The sequence below is a fragment of the Piliocolobus tephrosceles genome, chromosome 21, assembly GCF_002776525.5.
Source record: "Piliocolobus tephrosceles isolate RC106 chromosome 21, ASM277652v3, whole genome shotgun sequence".
Classification (NCBI taxonomy): domain Eukaryota; kingdom Metazoa; phylum Chordata; class Mammalia; order Primates; family Cercopithecidae; genus Piliocolobus; species Piliocolobus tephrosceles.
The window spans coordinates 41798534-41812795 of NC_045454.1; the positions used below are offsets into that span (position 1 = coordinate 41798534).

Below are 14262 nucleotides of genomic sequence, written 5' to 3' on the forward strand. Positions count from 1 at the left end.
AAAAAAAAAAAAAAAAAAAAAAAAAAAAAAAAAAGACCCACTGGCCTCGTCAATTTTCTCTTTGCAAAGGAAAACCCCAGAACTTTGAAGAGAATGCCAATCCCACTTTTTTTTTTTTTTTTTTAGTAGAGATGAAGTTTCATCATGTTGACCAGGTTGGTCTCAAACTCATGGCCTCAAGTGATCCGCCCACCTCAGCCTCCCAAAGTGCTGGGATTCTAGGCATGAGCCACCATGTCTAGCCTCCCATTCATTTAAAAAAAAAATACATATGGGCCGGGCACGGTGGCTCACACCTGTAATCCCAGCACTTTGGGAGGCCAAAGCAGGTGGATCACGAGGTCAGGAGATTGAGACCATCCTGGCTAACACGGTGAAACCCTGTCTCTACTAAAAATACAAAAAATTAACTGGGCGTGGTAGCAGGCGCCTGTAGTCCCAGCTACTTGGGAGGCTGAGGCAGGAGAATGGCATGAACTCAGGAGGCAGACCTTGCAGTGAGCCAAGATCGCACCACTGCACTCCAGCCTGGGCAATACAGCAAGACTAAGACTCCGTCTCAAAAAAAAAAAAAACCAAATATTTATTTATTATTTATTTTTTAGAGATGGGGTCTAGCCATGTCACCCAGGTGGCCCTCAAACTCCTGGGCTTTATAAAAGAATCTTTCTGCCTTTCTGCCTCAGCCTCCCAAGTAGCTGGGACTACAGACACAAGCCATTGTGTCCAGCCAAGCCTACCCCTTTATGGGTCAAAACAGAGGGCATTTTTATGGAGCTTGTTAAAAATTGGACATTAGGCTGAGTGCAGTGGCTCACACCTGTAATCCCAATACTTTGGGAGGTCGAGGCAAGAGGATCGCTTGAGCCCAAGAGGTCAAGGCTGCAGTGAGGTATGACTGTGCCACTGGACTCCAGCCTGGGCAACAGAATTAGACTCTATCTCTTAACAACAACAACAAAAAGGACATTAGGTTATGCAAAGTTTTGAACTGAGACAGAGGTGGTGGCCACACAGCACAGCATTGCAAATGTATTAATGCCACTGAGCTGGTTAATTTCATGTTATGTGAAATTCACATCAATGGAAAAAAAGCCATTTAATGGCTTTAAGGAAAGCTCCAATAATTCATTCTCTCCCCACCTCCTAATTAATGATTGGATACATCAAAATCCCCTGGCCACTTTTCCAGCCGCCATCATCAAAAAGGGGTTAAGAATTGTGTCACAGGCCAGGCGTGGTGCCTGTAGTCCCAACACTTTGGGAGGCCGAGGTCAGAGGATCACTTGAGATCAGAAATTCAAGACCAGCCTGGCCAACACGGCAAAACACCCCTTTTTTTATAACAAAAAAAAAAAAAAAAAAAGTGTATCATGCCCGAAGGGAACTCACAGCACGTCTCTTGGGACTCATCAGAGCCATCCTGGCACTCAGCGGTGCCATCGCAGACCCACTTGTAGGAGATGCATTTCCCGTCTTGGCACTGGAACTCGTTTCTTTCACATATGTCACCCACTGAGAGAGAGGAAAAGGAGAAAGGGTCTACTCAACGCCAGAATCCGAAACTGACCACGTTTCCTGTGTCTGTTTCCTGCCAACTATAGAATTAACCAGAAATATCATCCAGTTAGGAACAGTCTGATTCCCAGGAAATTAAGCAACCACAACAACTGAAATTTTAGGAACCCCAAAATACAGTGGAGGACACAAGGAAGACACCCAAGAGAGACAGACACTTGTCAACAAAGGCTGGTGTTGTTGATTCCAAAATATGGGCTCCATATTTTGTTGATTCCGAATTAGAACTTCCATGCACATTCATAAAGAAAGGAAGAGTATTTAGCATATTAAAAACCTGTACTGCAGCTGGGTGCGGTGGCTCACGTCTGTAATCCCAGCACTTTGGGAGACCAAGGTGGGCAGATCACCTGAGGTTGGGAGTTTGAGACCAGCCTCGCCAACATGGTGAAACCACATCTCTACTAAAAATACAAAATTAGCTGGGCATGGTGACACATGCCTGTAATCCCAGCTACTCAGGAGGTTCAGGCAGGAGAATCACTTGAACCCGGGAAGCGAAGGTTGTGGTGAGCTGAGATGGCACCATTGCACTCCAGCCTGGGCAACAAGAGCAAAACTCCATCTCAAAAAAAAACCTGTACTGCCCAGGCGAGTTGGCTCATGCCTGTAATCCCAGCACTTTGGGAGGCAAAGGTGGGTGGATTGCTTGAGCCTAGGAGTATGAGACTAGCCTGGACAACATAGTGAGGCCCTTATCTATTATAATTTTTAAAAAATTAAAACAAACAAAACCTGTGCTGTTCTATCCACCTGACCATTAAAAAAACAAAAACAAAAAACTTGTAAACAGTCATGAAGAAAACTCACAGACACAGCATAATCATTAAGGTGAAAGAAAACTTGAGTTTTCTTCAGTAGGTAGGGAAGAAATACTTAGATAAAGAATTATGAGAAATTATAAATGTAGAGGTCAGAGAACACAAATTTAGCAGTGAAGATAATCATGTATCTGAAGATCAGATCAAAAGAAATGGGAGAGAAACATTAACAAAAGATATAATAAGAGAAAACTTTTCCTTGGAAAACCAAGACTTGGATTATTACATGAAAATGAGAACAAAATAATTGTTTGGAAAATTTCCCAAAACACACTTACACCTTGGAAAAGAGATCAAAATCTTATTGAATGTATTTAATTTTCTTCTATTTTCTTTTTTTTGAGACAGGGTCTCACTCTGGAGTGATCAGTGGAGCAATCATGGCCCATGCAGCCTCAAACTCTGAGGCTCAGGCAATCTTCCCATCTCAGCCCCCTAAGTAGTTGGGACTAAAAGCGCTCACCACCATGCCCAGCTAATTTTTCTACTTTTTGTAGAGATGGGGTCTTACTATGTTACCTAGGCTAGTTTTGAACTCTTGGGCTCAAGCAATCCTCCCACCTCAGCCTCCCAAAGTGTTATGATTATAGGTGTAAGCTACCACGCTCGGCCTGTATTTAGTTTTATACATTAAATTTGGATTTAGAATATACTTTTTTCTTTCTTTTTTTGAGACACAGCTTCACTCTGTCACCCAAACTGGAGTGCAATGGCAGGGTCATGGCTTACTGCAGCCTGGATTGAACCTCGTGGGCTCAAGTGATCCTCTTGCCTCAGCCTCCTAAATAAATGGGACTACAGGCACATGCCACCATGCCCCAGCTAATGTTAGAATTTTTCTGTAGAGATGAGGTCTCACTATGTTGCCCAGGCTGGTCTCAAACTCCTAAAGTGATCCTCCCTCCTCAGCCTCCCAATATGCTGGGATTACAGGCACGAGCCACTACACTGGACTCTCTAATACCTTTCTATGAAAGATTCTAGTTCTGTGAACTAGAATCAAAGCAACTTTTATAAATCAAAGTAGAAACTTTGATTCCCTATGTAAACTAAAACAATAAAGGCAGTAACAAACTATTATTATTATTGTTGTTGTTTTTTTGAGACAGAGTCTCACTCTGTCACCCAGGCTGAAGTGCAGTGGTGCAATCTCGACTCACCGCAACCTCTGCCTCCCAGATTCAAGTGATTCTCCTGCCTCAGCCTCCTGAGTAGCTGGGGCTCACCGGCAACTACCACTATGCCTGGGTAATTTCTTGTATTTTAGTAGATATGGAGTTTCACTATATTGGCCAGGCTGGCCTTGAACTCCTGACCAAAGTGCTGGGATTATAGGTGGGAGCCACCGTACCCGGCTGCAATAACAAATTATGATTGCTTATCTCAGCATGCACTATGCACTTATTATTACTATAATAAGGCAATAAGACCAAGAAGAAAAAATCTGCCTTTTTTAAAAATTTTATTTTCTTTTTGACACAGAGTCTCGCTCTGTCTAGTGCAATGGTGCGATCTCAGCTCTCTGCAAACCTCTGCCTCTGGGTTCAAGTGATTCTCCTGCCTTAGCTTCCCAAGTAGCTGGGAATACAGGCACGTGCCACCACACCCAGCTAATTTTTGTATTTTTTGTAGAGACGGAGTTTCACCATGTTGCCCAGGCTGGTCTCGAATTCCTGACCTCAAGTGATCCACCTGCCTCAGTCTCTCAGTGCTGGGATTACGGGTGTGAGCCACCACGGCCAGCCAAGTCTGCCTTTTATCTTTGTGAAGATGTAACAGATGGTCTCCAGGAAAATCACATACAAGGGTTTTTTTGTTTTTTTTTTTTGTTTTTGAGACAGAGTCTTGTTCTGTTGCCCAGACTAGAGGGCAGTGGTGTAATCTTGACTCACTGTAACCTCTGCCTCCCAGGTTCAAGTGATTCTCCTGCCTTAACCCTTCCAAGTAGCTGGGATTACAGGCACTCGCCACCGTGCCTAGCTACATATGTACATCGATAACTTTTGATTGATGGTTGAATCTTTGGGAGGCCGAGGTGGGTGGATCACCAGGTCAGGAGATCGAGACCATCCTAGCCAACATGGTGAAACCCCATCTCTACTAAAAATACAAAAAAATTAGCCAGGGGTGGTGGCACAGGCCTGTAGTCCCAGGTACTCGGGAGGCTGAGGCAGCAGAATTGCTTGAATGCAGGAGGTGGAGGTTGCAGTGAGCCAAGATTACACCACTGCACTCCGGGCTGGCAACAGAGCGAGATTCTGCCTCAAAAAAAAAAAAAAAAGAAAGACACTATGACCACATTGCCAGGTACAGTAGCTCACGCCTATAATCCCAACACTTTGGGAGGCAGAGACAGGATTGTTTGAGCCCAGGAGTTCTAGACTGGCCTGGGCAACATACCAAGACCCCATCTCTACAAAATAAAAAAAAGAATAATTTTTAAAAAAAAGAATAGGCTGGGCACGGTGGCTCACGCCTGTAATCCCAGCACTTTGGGAGGCTGAGGCGGGCGGATCACCAGGTCAGGAGATGGAGACCACGGTGAAACCCCGTCTCTACTAAAGATACTAGAAATTAGCTGGGCGAGGTGGCGGGCACCTGTAGTCCCAGCTAATCGGGAGGCTGAGACGGGAGAATGGCGTGAACCCGGGAGGCGGAGCTTGCAGTGAGCCGAGATCGTGCCATTGCACTCCAACCTGGGCGACTCAGCGAGACTCCGTCTCAAAAAAAAAAGAATATATGACTGCATCTTCTATGATAATCCTTTCAGCAGGCAGAGCCTAATTCCTGTCCCCTGGAGTGGCACTGGACTTCTGATAGGAAAATGTAGAGGTGACGGCGAGTGGCTTCTGAGCCTAGTTCATGGCCATGCTCATTGTTGGATTGACTTACGCCAGGGGAGGCCAGCTGCATGTCATGAGTCCACTCAAGCAGCTGGAGGGAGAGCTCCATGCAATAGGGAACTGAGGCCTCCAGCCAAGAGCCACTGAGTGCTAAGAGCCACTGAGTGCCCCGTCGTGGAAGTGGATCCTTCAACCCCAGCCAAGCCTTCCTATGCCTGCGGCTTCTGAAAATATGTTTTCCTCTTCTGCCAATATTTTGATTGCAACTTCATGAGAGACCCTGAGCTGGAACCATCTAACTGTGCTGCTTCCAAATTCCTGGCACATAAAAACTGAGAAATCATGAATGTGTTGTTTTAAGCCACTATGTTTTGGGCTAATTTGAGGTGTAGCCAGAAATGAGTCATTTCCTCCTTTAAGCACGGTTGAAACTGAGCTGTAGGTAATTTGTATACAACCTAACTTTAAAAGGGGTATCTATGTCTTTTTTTCTTTCTCTTTTGGACACAGGGTCTCAGTCTGTTGCCCAGGTTGGAGCGCAGTGGCATGACTGAGGCTCACGGCAGCCTCGACCTCCCAGGTTCACACGATCCTCCTGCCTCAGCCTAACTGAGCAGCTGCGACTGGACAGGTGCACCATCACACTCAGCTAACTTTTTGTTTTTATTTTTTGCAGAGACAGGGGTCTCACTATGTTGCCCAGGGTGGTCTCAAACTCCTGGGCTCAAGCGACCCACCCACCCATTTCGGCCTCCCAAAGTGCTAGGATTACAGGCATGAGCCACTGCATGCAGCCCCCTTTATCCATTTCCACTTTGATAGTTGACCCAGCACATTCATGTAGATCCCCTGAAAGTCAGAGTAGTAAGGGGGTTAGATAGACAATCCTGGGCTTCAGTGGCTTTCCAGGTCATTTAACTAGAACAACTTGAGTAACTGACTTAATCCTTCTAGGACTCAGTTTCCTGATCTGTAAAATGGGGGAGAATGGCAATCTCTACTTCCTAGAGGGTGTTTTGAGAATTAAAGAACAGAGCCGGGCGCGATGGCTCAAGCCTGTAATCCCAGCACTTTGGGAGGCCGAGATGGGCGGATCACGAGGTCAGGAGATCGAGACCATCCTGGCTAACACGGTGAAACCCCGTCTCTAATAAAAAAATACAAAAAACTAGCCGGGCAACGTGGCGGGCGCCTGTAGTCCCAGCTACTCAGGAGGCTGAGGCAGGAGAATGGCATAAACCCGGAGGGCGGAGCTTACAGTGAGCTGAGATCCGGCCACTGCACTCCAGCCTGGGCGACAGAGCGAGACTCCGTCTCAAAAAAAAAAAAAACAAAAAGAAAAAGAGAATTAAAGAACAGAACAGGCTGGGCACCGTGACACGTTTGTAATCTCAGCATTTTGGGAGGCCGAAGTGGGCAGATCACCTGAGTTCAGGAGTTCGAGACCAGCCTGACCAACATGGTGAAACCCCGTCTTCACTAAAAATATAAAAATTAAACGGGCATGGTGGTACCTGCCTGTAATCCCACCTCTTCAGGTGGCTGAGGCAGGAGAATCACTTGAACCCGAATGCCTGTAATCCCAGCTACTCGGAAGGCTGAAACACAAGAATCATTTGAACCCAGGAGGCAGAGGCTGCAGTGAGCCCAGATTGTGCCACTGCACTCCAGCCTGGACAACACAGCGAGACTCTGTCAAAAAAAAAAAAAAAAGAAAGAAAGAAAAAGAAAAAAGGGAAGGAAGAGAGAAGAAAATGAGTTGAGCTTTGGAATCTGTTGTGGTCACAAACTGATCATTCTCTTGCCCAACTACAGATCTGTGTGGGATGTCTCATTGGAGGTGCTTTGACAATACTGTGCACACCCCACTGAGTCACAGCTCAATTTCGATTGTGCTTAAAGGAGGAAATGACTCATTTCTTGTGCTGACACACCGGGTGGGCAAAAAGCAATTGCGATTCCAGGAGGTTTGCAATAAATAAAAAGGAAAGTTGCGCCAGAGGCGTTGGTGATAAAGATCTTAAGGGAGGAGTCTCTGATCACCCCACTAGGTGACGGCAGCTTTGGTGACCACTAATCCAATGCTCTCACCTCCCTCCGGCTGTATAAGGGCCCAACTTACAAACTAAATGTGCCACTGGGTAGACTGGGAATGTCAGTAACACCTGAAGTTCCTTTAAGGAGGGATAAAGAACAATAAAAAACTTTCCCTGAGGAAAAACAAAATCTTTTCCTGAACCTCAAGCTCTCCCCTGACTATTATTCTCCAAATATTTGCTGGCCACAGGTGGCTCAAGACTGCACCCATGAGAGGACCCCACGATGACCTGTTTCTGTGACCTAACACCTGGGCACCTCTCCGGACAGTGTTTAAAAAGTGATTTCCCCAGCACTTAGGGAGACTGAGGAGGGAGGACTGCTTGAGCCCGGGAGTTTGAGACCAGTCTGGGCAACGTAGTGAGACCCTCATCTCTACAAAAAAATACAAAACATAGCCAGGCATGGTGGCACACACCTGTAATCCCAGCTACTTGGGAGGCTGAGTGGGGAGGATGGCGTAAGCTTGGGAGGTCGAGGCTGCAGTGACCTGCACTCCAGCCTAGGCGGGAGACCCTGTCTCAAAAAATAAAAACAAACAAACAAACAAACAAAAATAATTTAAACTTAGCTGGGAGTGGCCTGGTGTGGTGGCTCACGCCTATAATCCCAGCACTTTGGGAGGCCGAGGTGGGTGGATCACCTGAGGCTGGGAGTTCTAGAACAGCCGGAACCAACATGGAGAAACCCCATCTCTACTAAAAATACAAAATTAGCTGGGCGTGGTGGTGTGTGCCTGTAATCCCAGCTACTCCGGCGGCCGAGGCAGGAGAATCGCCTGAACCGGGAGGCAGAGGTTGCGGTGAGCTGAGATCGCATCATTGCACTCCAGCCTGGGCAACAAGAACAAAACTCTGTCTCAATAAATGAACAAATAAATAAACAAATAAATAAACAAACTTGGCTGGGAGTGGTGACACATGCCTGTAGTCCCAGCTACTCAGGAGGCTGAGAGAGGAGGATCAGTTGAGTGCAGAAGCTGGAGGCTGCAGTGAGCTATGACTGCACACTTCAGCCTGGGTGACAGGGCAAGACCCTTCCTTTGAAAAATAAAGGGGGATTTTACTGCAACAGGCGCGGCCAGACAGCAGTTGCCTGCAAAATGAGCTCCCTTGGCCTAGCTAGTGGGGACATGGCTCAGGAACAGAATAGTACTGAGTGACAGCACATCAGGGAGGTGTCCTCACAGTTGCTGCCCTTCCCAAGCAAGGGGACAAAGCCAGTCCTGTTCCAAATATGACCAGCCCAATGAAACCGCACCTCTTTCTTATTCTTTCAAGCAAGGTTGGCATTTTTCATATTAGACCATTTGAATTTCAGGAAAAGCGAATTAGGCCAGGTGTGGTGGCTCATGCCTGTAATCTCAGCACTTTGGGAGGCCAAGGTGGGCAGCTCACCCGAGGTCAGGAGTTCGAGACCAGTCTGGCCAACATGGTGAAACCCTGTCTCTACTAAAAGTACAAAATTAGCCAGGCACAGTGGCGGGTGCCTGTATCCCAGCTACCCAGGAGGTTGAGACATGAGAATCGCTTGAACCCCAGAGGCGGAAGTTGCAATAAACTGAGATCGCCTGGGTGACAGAGCAAGACTCTATTTCAAAAAAAAAAAAAGGAAGCAGGATCCCCAGATTTTTCTCATGCTAAGGATGCCTAAAAAGCACTGAGCTCCTCTCAAAAAACCAAAAGCAAAAACACAAAAAGGCCGGGTGTGGTGGCTCATGCCTTTAATCCCAGCACCCTGGGAGGCCGAGGAGGGCGGATCATGAGGTCAGGAGTTCGAGGCCAGCCTGGCCAATATGGTAAAACCCCATCTCTACTAAAAATACAAAAATTAGCCAGGTGTGGTGGCGTGCGTCTGTAGTCCCAGCTACTCGGGAGGCTGAGGCAGAAGAATCACTTGAATCTGGGTGGCAGAGGTTGCAGTGAGCCGAGATTGCGCCACTCCACTCCAGGCTGGGTGACAGAGCAAGATTCCGTCTCAAAAAAAAAAAAAATCTCTATAAATTCTAGTCCTCTAGCCCCCTGATCTCTCAAGTCACGAGTGACAAGTCAGGAACAGTTATCGAAACAGAAAGAATACACATTTCTGCTTTTTACCCCAGCACACAAATGAGGTGGTGAATGCTTTCGATGTTTTCTTTCCTCGTGCCACTGAAAACAGTTGTACCAGGAAATCCACAATTGCAGCTAGAATAATTTCCTTGAAGGGGAGACAAACAAAAATTCCCTGGCTGGAGGGAACAGAGCCAGCTGAAAATGAATGACAAATCAGCCAGCACGGTGGGTGGGTAGGTCACGCCTGTAATCCCAGCACTTTGGGAGGCCCAGGCGGGTGGATCACGAGGTCAGGAGTTCGAGACCAGCCTGGCCAACATGGTGAAACCTTATCTCTACTACGAATACAAACATTAGCTGGGCATGGTGGCAGGCACCTATAATCCCAGCTAGTCCGGAGGCTGAGGCAGGAGATTGCTTGAACCTGGGAGGCGGGATTGGCAGTGAGCCAAGATTGCGCCATTGCACTCCAGCCTGGGTGACAGAGTGAGACTCCGACTCAAAAAAAAAAAGAAGGCCTGGCGCGGTGGCTCAAGCCTGTAATCCCAGCACTTTGGGAGGCCGAGACAGGCGGATCACGAGGTCAGGAAATCGAGACCATCCTGGCTAACACGGTGAAATCCCGTCTCTAATAAAAAAATACAAAAATCTAGCCGGGCGAGGTGGCGGGCGCCTGTAGTCCCAGCTACTCAGGAGGCTGAGGCAGGAGAATGGTGGGAACCCGGGAGGCGGAGCTTGCAGTGAGCTGAGATCCGGCCACTGCACTCCAGCCTGGGTGATAGAGCGAGACTCCATCTCAACAAAAAAAAAAAAAAAAAAAGAAAAGAAAAGAAAGAAATCAATTGATCAGCGCTTCTTTCCAAACGAGGTGGGTATTTTCCCCAGAGTGATCTCAGCGACTGATTTTGTTTCTGGGAGAGAGAGCCTGTCAGTGTTTGCTGCTGGTCAGTTACATCTGCAGCCTCTTAGCAACAAAAGGCTATTTGCTTGACAGTTGGGACAGAGTGTGGAAGGCAAAAAGGTCATCAAAAAGCCCATCATAAAAAAAAAAAAAAAAAAAAAAAAAGTCCATCAAAGCAAGCAACAACAGACCCATCTAGAACTGGATCTTATCAGGGAGGAAGTCTACAGATAAGAGCAGGAATGAGGAAGAGAATTCCCTACAGGTTTTCAGTCTCAACAAACACTGTTTTTTCCCAGTGTTCCCTGGAAGATAGGTATGTCCGGAGATGACAAGGGAATCACCCTGGGGCTCCCTAAAGCAAACAACTCCCTTACTCAAGTGTGGGTGAGCCATTGACATGTTTGGAGCTGCGCTCACCACTGTTGCCTAATTTTGATCTAAGTGTTCAGATTCCAACAACTTCCCTTCGTAAAGGAAATGACAAGAAACTCCCCCCTGGATATGCCTTGAAGCCAGCTGGAGCGTGAGGTGGCGCAGCTAGGAGTGCTAGAAACACACATCCCAAAGCTCTCAGAAGTCTGGAGGAAAACCTCAGGGGTGTGGTCTCCTTGACAACAGAAAAAACATCACATTCTCAGCCACCCCGTGAGAGAGACAACTAAAGTGATGAACGAACAAGGTCTGGCTTAAGACTCCCTTAACATTTTCTTTTAAGGAAGAGGCTGATTGGTGAGTGAAATACACGTTAGGCCGGGCGCGGTGGCTCAAGCCTGTAATCCCAGCACTTTGGGAGGCCGAGACGGGCGGATCACGAGGTCAGGAGATCGAGACCATCCTGGCGAACACGGTGAAACCTCGTCTCTACTAAAAAATACAAAAAACTAGCCGGGCGAGGTGGCGGGCGCCTGTAGTCCCAGCTACTCGGGAGGCTGAGGCAGGAGAATGGCCTGAACCTGGGGAGGCGGAGCTTGCAGTGAGCTGAGATCCGGCCACTGCGCTCCAGCCTGGGCTACAGAGCCAGAGTCCGTCTCAAAAAAAAAAAAAAAAAGAAATACACGTTAATCCAGTGCCTCTCTTTCTTTTCTAAAACTGGGTGGCAGAATGTTTGCAATAATCGTCATCCCTGGTGGGGCACGGTGGTTCACTCCTGTAATCCCTACACTTTGGGAGGCTGAGATAGGAGGATCGCTTGAGGCCAGGAGTTCAAGACCAGCCTGAGCAACAAAGCGAGAGCTCGTCTCTACAAAAAGTTAATAAATAAATAAATAAATAAATAAATAAATAAATAAATAAATATAAAAGAACAATCATCCGTATTTCACGGCACCCTCCCTCCCTCCCTCTCTGGCCTCCCAGAGGAAACCAGTGTGTTAGTTACAGCATAAATTTCAAGGCAGTTCAAAGCTCTCCCTCCAGTCAAAGCCAACCCCCTTGTCAATTAAAAAAAAGTTTCCTGCAATCCTTGTGTTCATCAGGCAATCCCAATCCTTTTCTAGGTTGGGCTGGTTCTCAGGAGGGAAAGGGCCATGTAGCTATTGTCTAGGGCGAGACTCTCTCTCTGCAACTAATTTAAAGCCACCGAAAAAGCTCTAACTCAGGATCATGCACCAACCAGCCTATTGTGGAAATCTAAAATCTAATTCATTTCACCCAGAGGAAAAATCGCCACTTGGACAGCTGAACCGAAGCCATTCACAACCTCTGAAGAAGCGAGGCCACCCCAAGGGGTCAGAAGATCTCGGCTTCAGACCAAGGAGGTAGATTCTGAGGCAACGTTTCAGCCTTGGAAGGAACCGAGGCCTTGAGAGTGGTCGGGGGCCCCTATGTGAACTTGACCGAGGCTGGCGGGGCGAGGGCGGCCCCCAGGACAAGGTGGGGATGGAGGTCTCGCCACAGAGCACAGCAGAAACCAGGGCCTTCGCCGGGAGGGCCCGGACGAACGGAGGGCGACTCGTGTATGTCGCGGAGGCGGCTCCGGGGACCCGGGACTTGTCGCCGCCTTTGTGACAGGAACCGCGGAGGAACGTAAGGCCTCCCATCCAGCCGCCTCGCCCCGGACAAGGTGCGGCTCAGACTTCCGCGCCAGCCCCGCCCAGCTAGTACACAATCCCCGCCCTCCAGACCCCGCCCCCGCCTCCGCCGCCTCCCATTGGATGAGGGGAGTGGCTCGAGGGTCGCCTGTTCGGACTGCGCCCAATGGAATTCGGGAGGTGGGTCAAAGGGGCGGGGACAGAGGCGGGAGGGGGGGCCCCGGTCCGGAGCACGAGGCGGAATCCAGGGACTGCACCCAACCTAGGGTGGCAGTGGCGCCCTGGGGTCGCGCAAAGCGGATCGGGACACCTGAGCCCGCGGGGACCTCCAGGCTGGACATCCAGTCTCCAGTCGCGCGACTCTCGCCCCCAGAAGGACTTAAGCGGGGAGGAGGGGGGGAGTGGTCCCTTCTTTTAGGACTGGAGGTCCCCACACCCCGCTCTGAGTTAGAAGAGGGGGTCCCGGCCGGGCGCGGTGGCTGACGCCTGTAATCCCAGCACTTTGGGAGGCCGAGGCGGGCAGATCACCTCAGGTCAGGAGTTCGAGACCAGCCTGGCCAAACTGGTTAAACCGCGTCTCTACTAAAAGTACAAAAATTAGCCGGGCATGGTGGTTGGGCGCCTGTAATCCCAGCGACTCGGGAGGCTGAGACAGGAGAATTGCTTAAACCCGGGAGGTGGAGGTTGCAGAGAGCAGAGATCGCGCCACTGCACTCCATCCTGGGCGATAGAGCTAGACTCCGTCTCAAAAATAAAGAAGAGGAAGGTGTCCCTTACCTGGTGGAGACTTGGGGGATGAGCCGTGCCCCCTTTCCCTTAAATCCCTCAGATACCTCCCGACCTTCACGCTCTACTCAGCGCCCCCTCCAGCCGTTTGGGAAGGACCCCGTGCCATTACCCTACAAGTCTTCCAGGGATGGAGTGATTACTTTTACCCAAAAAAATAAATTCCCAAGGGGCCCCCGGGGGTTCCCTCTCGCCCTACGCGGGCGCCTGGAGCAAGCCTTACCTGCAGCCTCCGCCACGGCGAGGAGGAAGGCGACGGTCCAGCGCAGTTTCCAGCTCCAGGGCCCCATGCTCGCAGCCTCTGCCAGAAAGTGTCCCGACCCGGATCAGGACCCGCTGTGTCCTCGCTGGAAACTCTGGCTTCCCGCGATTGCACTCAGGGGCCCACGTCATTTACAGCATTTCAACGTGAGGTTTCTAGCAGGGGGAGGAGTTTGCAGTGGGGTGATTTTCAAATGTCTTCACCTCACTGCGAGAGGAGGAGTTTCGAACGGCTGATGTGACATCGGCTTTTTAACCCGTGAAGCTCTGATTCCCACTCCAGTCTTTTGAAAGTGTTGCCAGGGCAGGCGACTTGATTTGCTGTATTCGGGTCTCCGGTGAAGAGCTGACTTCCCCCCAAAATTAGAAATGCATCCGCTGAAAGATCTGCCTGAAATTTCTCCATGTTTAACTGTTAATATGTTGTTGTTTTTGTCCACAGAAGGATAACAGCATCCTTTCAAAATCCTCCAATAGCCTAATGCCAATCCCCTCTCTGCCTCAAAAGGAAAACACTAGAAATGTTGGGAACTTCCGCCACCCTTTATATTTGCCTTTTCCTTTCTAGGAATTGTATATGGATTTTTAGCTTACTTTCGTTGTATATTGTTTTTACATGGTTATTCCAAATCACCTTATAAGCACTGATCAATAAGGAATTTAAATAAAATCTTCACAAAAGTACAGCCAAAAAAAATTTTTTTTTGTTTTTGTGGGATCCTGCCTTTGGATGAATTATCAGTATAAACATCTGAAAAATCAATTGTACAGATACCCGGAGTCTGGACATAAATATTGATTTCTCCCTTTAGGAGAAGGAGTTGAACAAACAGAAGGGGCGGCTTCCTCCCCCTCAAAGCAAAATCAAAACAAAACAGGGCTTTCACA

The 14262-nt window shown here is 48.5% G+C and overlaps 1 protein-coding gene across 1 annotated transcript in view; it reads right to left on the bottom strand.

The window, feature by feature from the left end:
- LDLR (low density lipoprotein receptor) overlaps window positions 1-13668 on the bottom strand; it is a 49695-nt gene extending 36027 nt beyond the window's left edge. Inside the window, exons 1-2 of the mRNA XM_031934724.1 lie at window positions 13337-13668; window positions 1393-1515 (exon numbers count right to left, since the gene is read on the bottom strand). Coding sequence (XP_031790584.1) covers window positions 1393-1515; window positions 13337-13403 — 190 coding nt within the window. The 5' untranslated portion in view covers window positions 13404-13668. The remainder of the gene's footprint in view (window positions 1-1392; window positions 1516-13336) is intronic.
- Window positions 13669-14262: the final 594 nt, after the last annotated feature.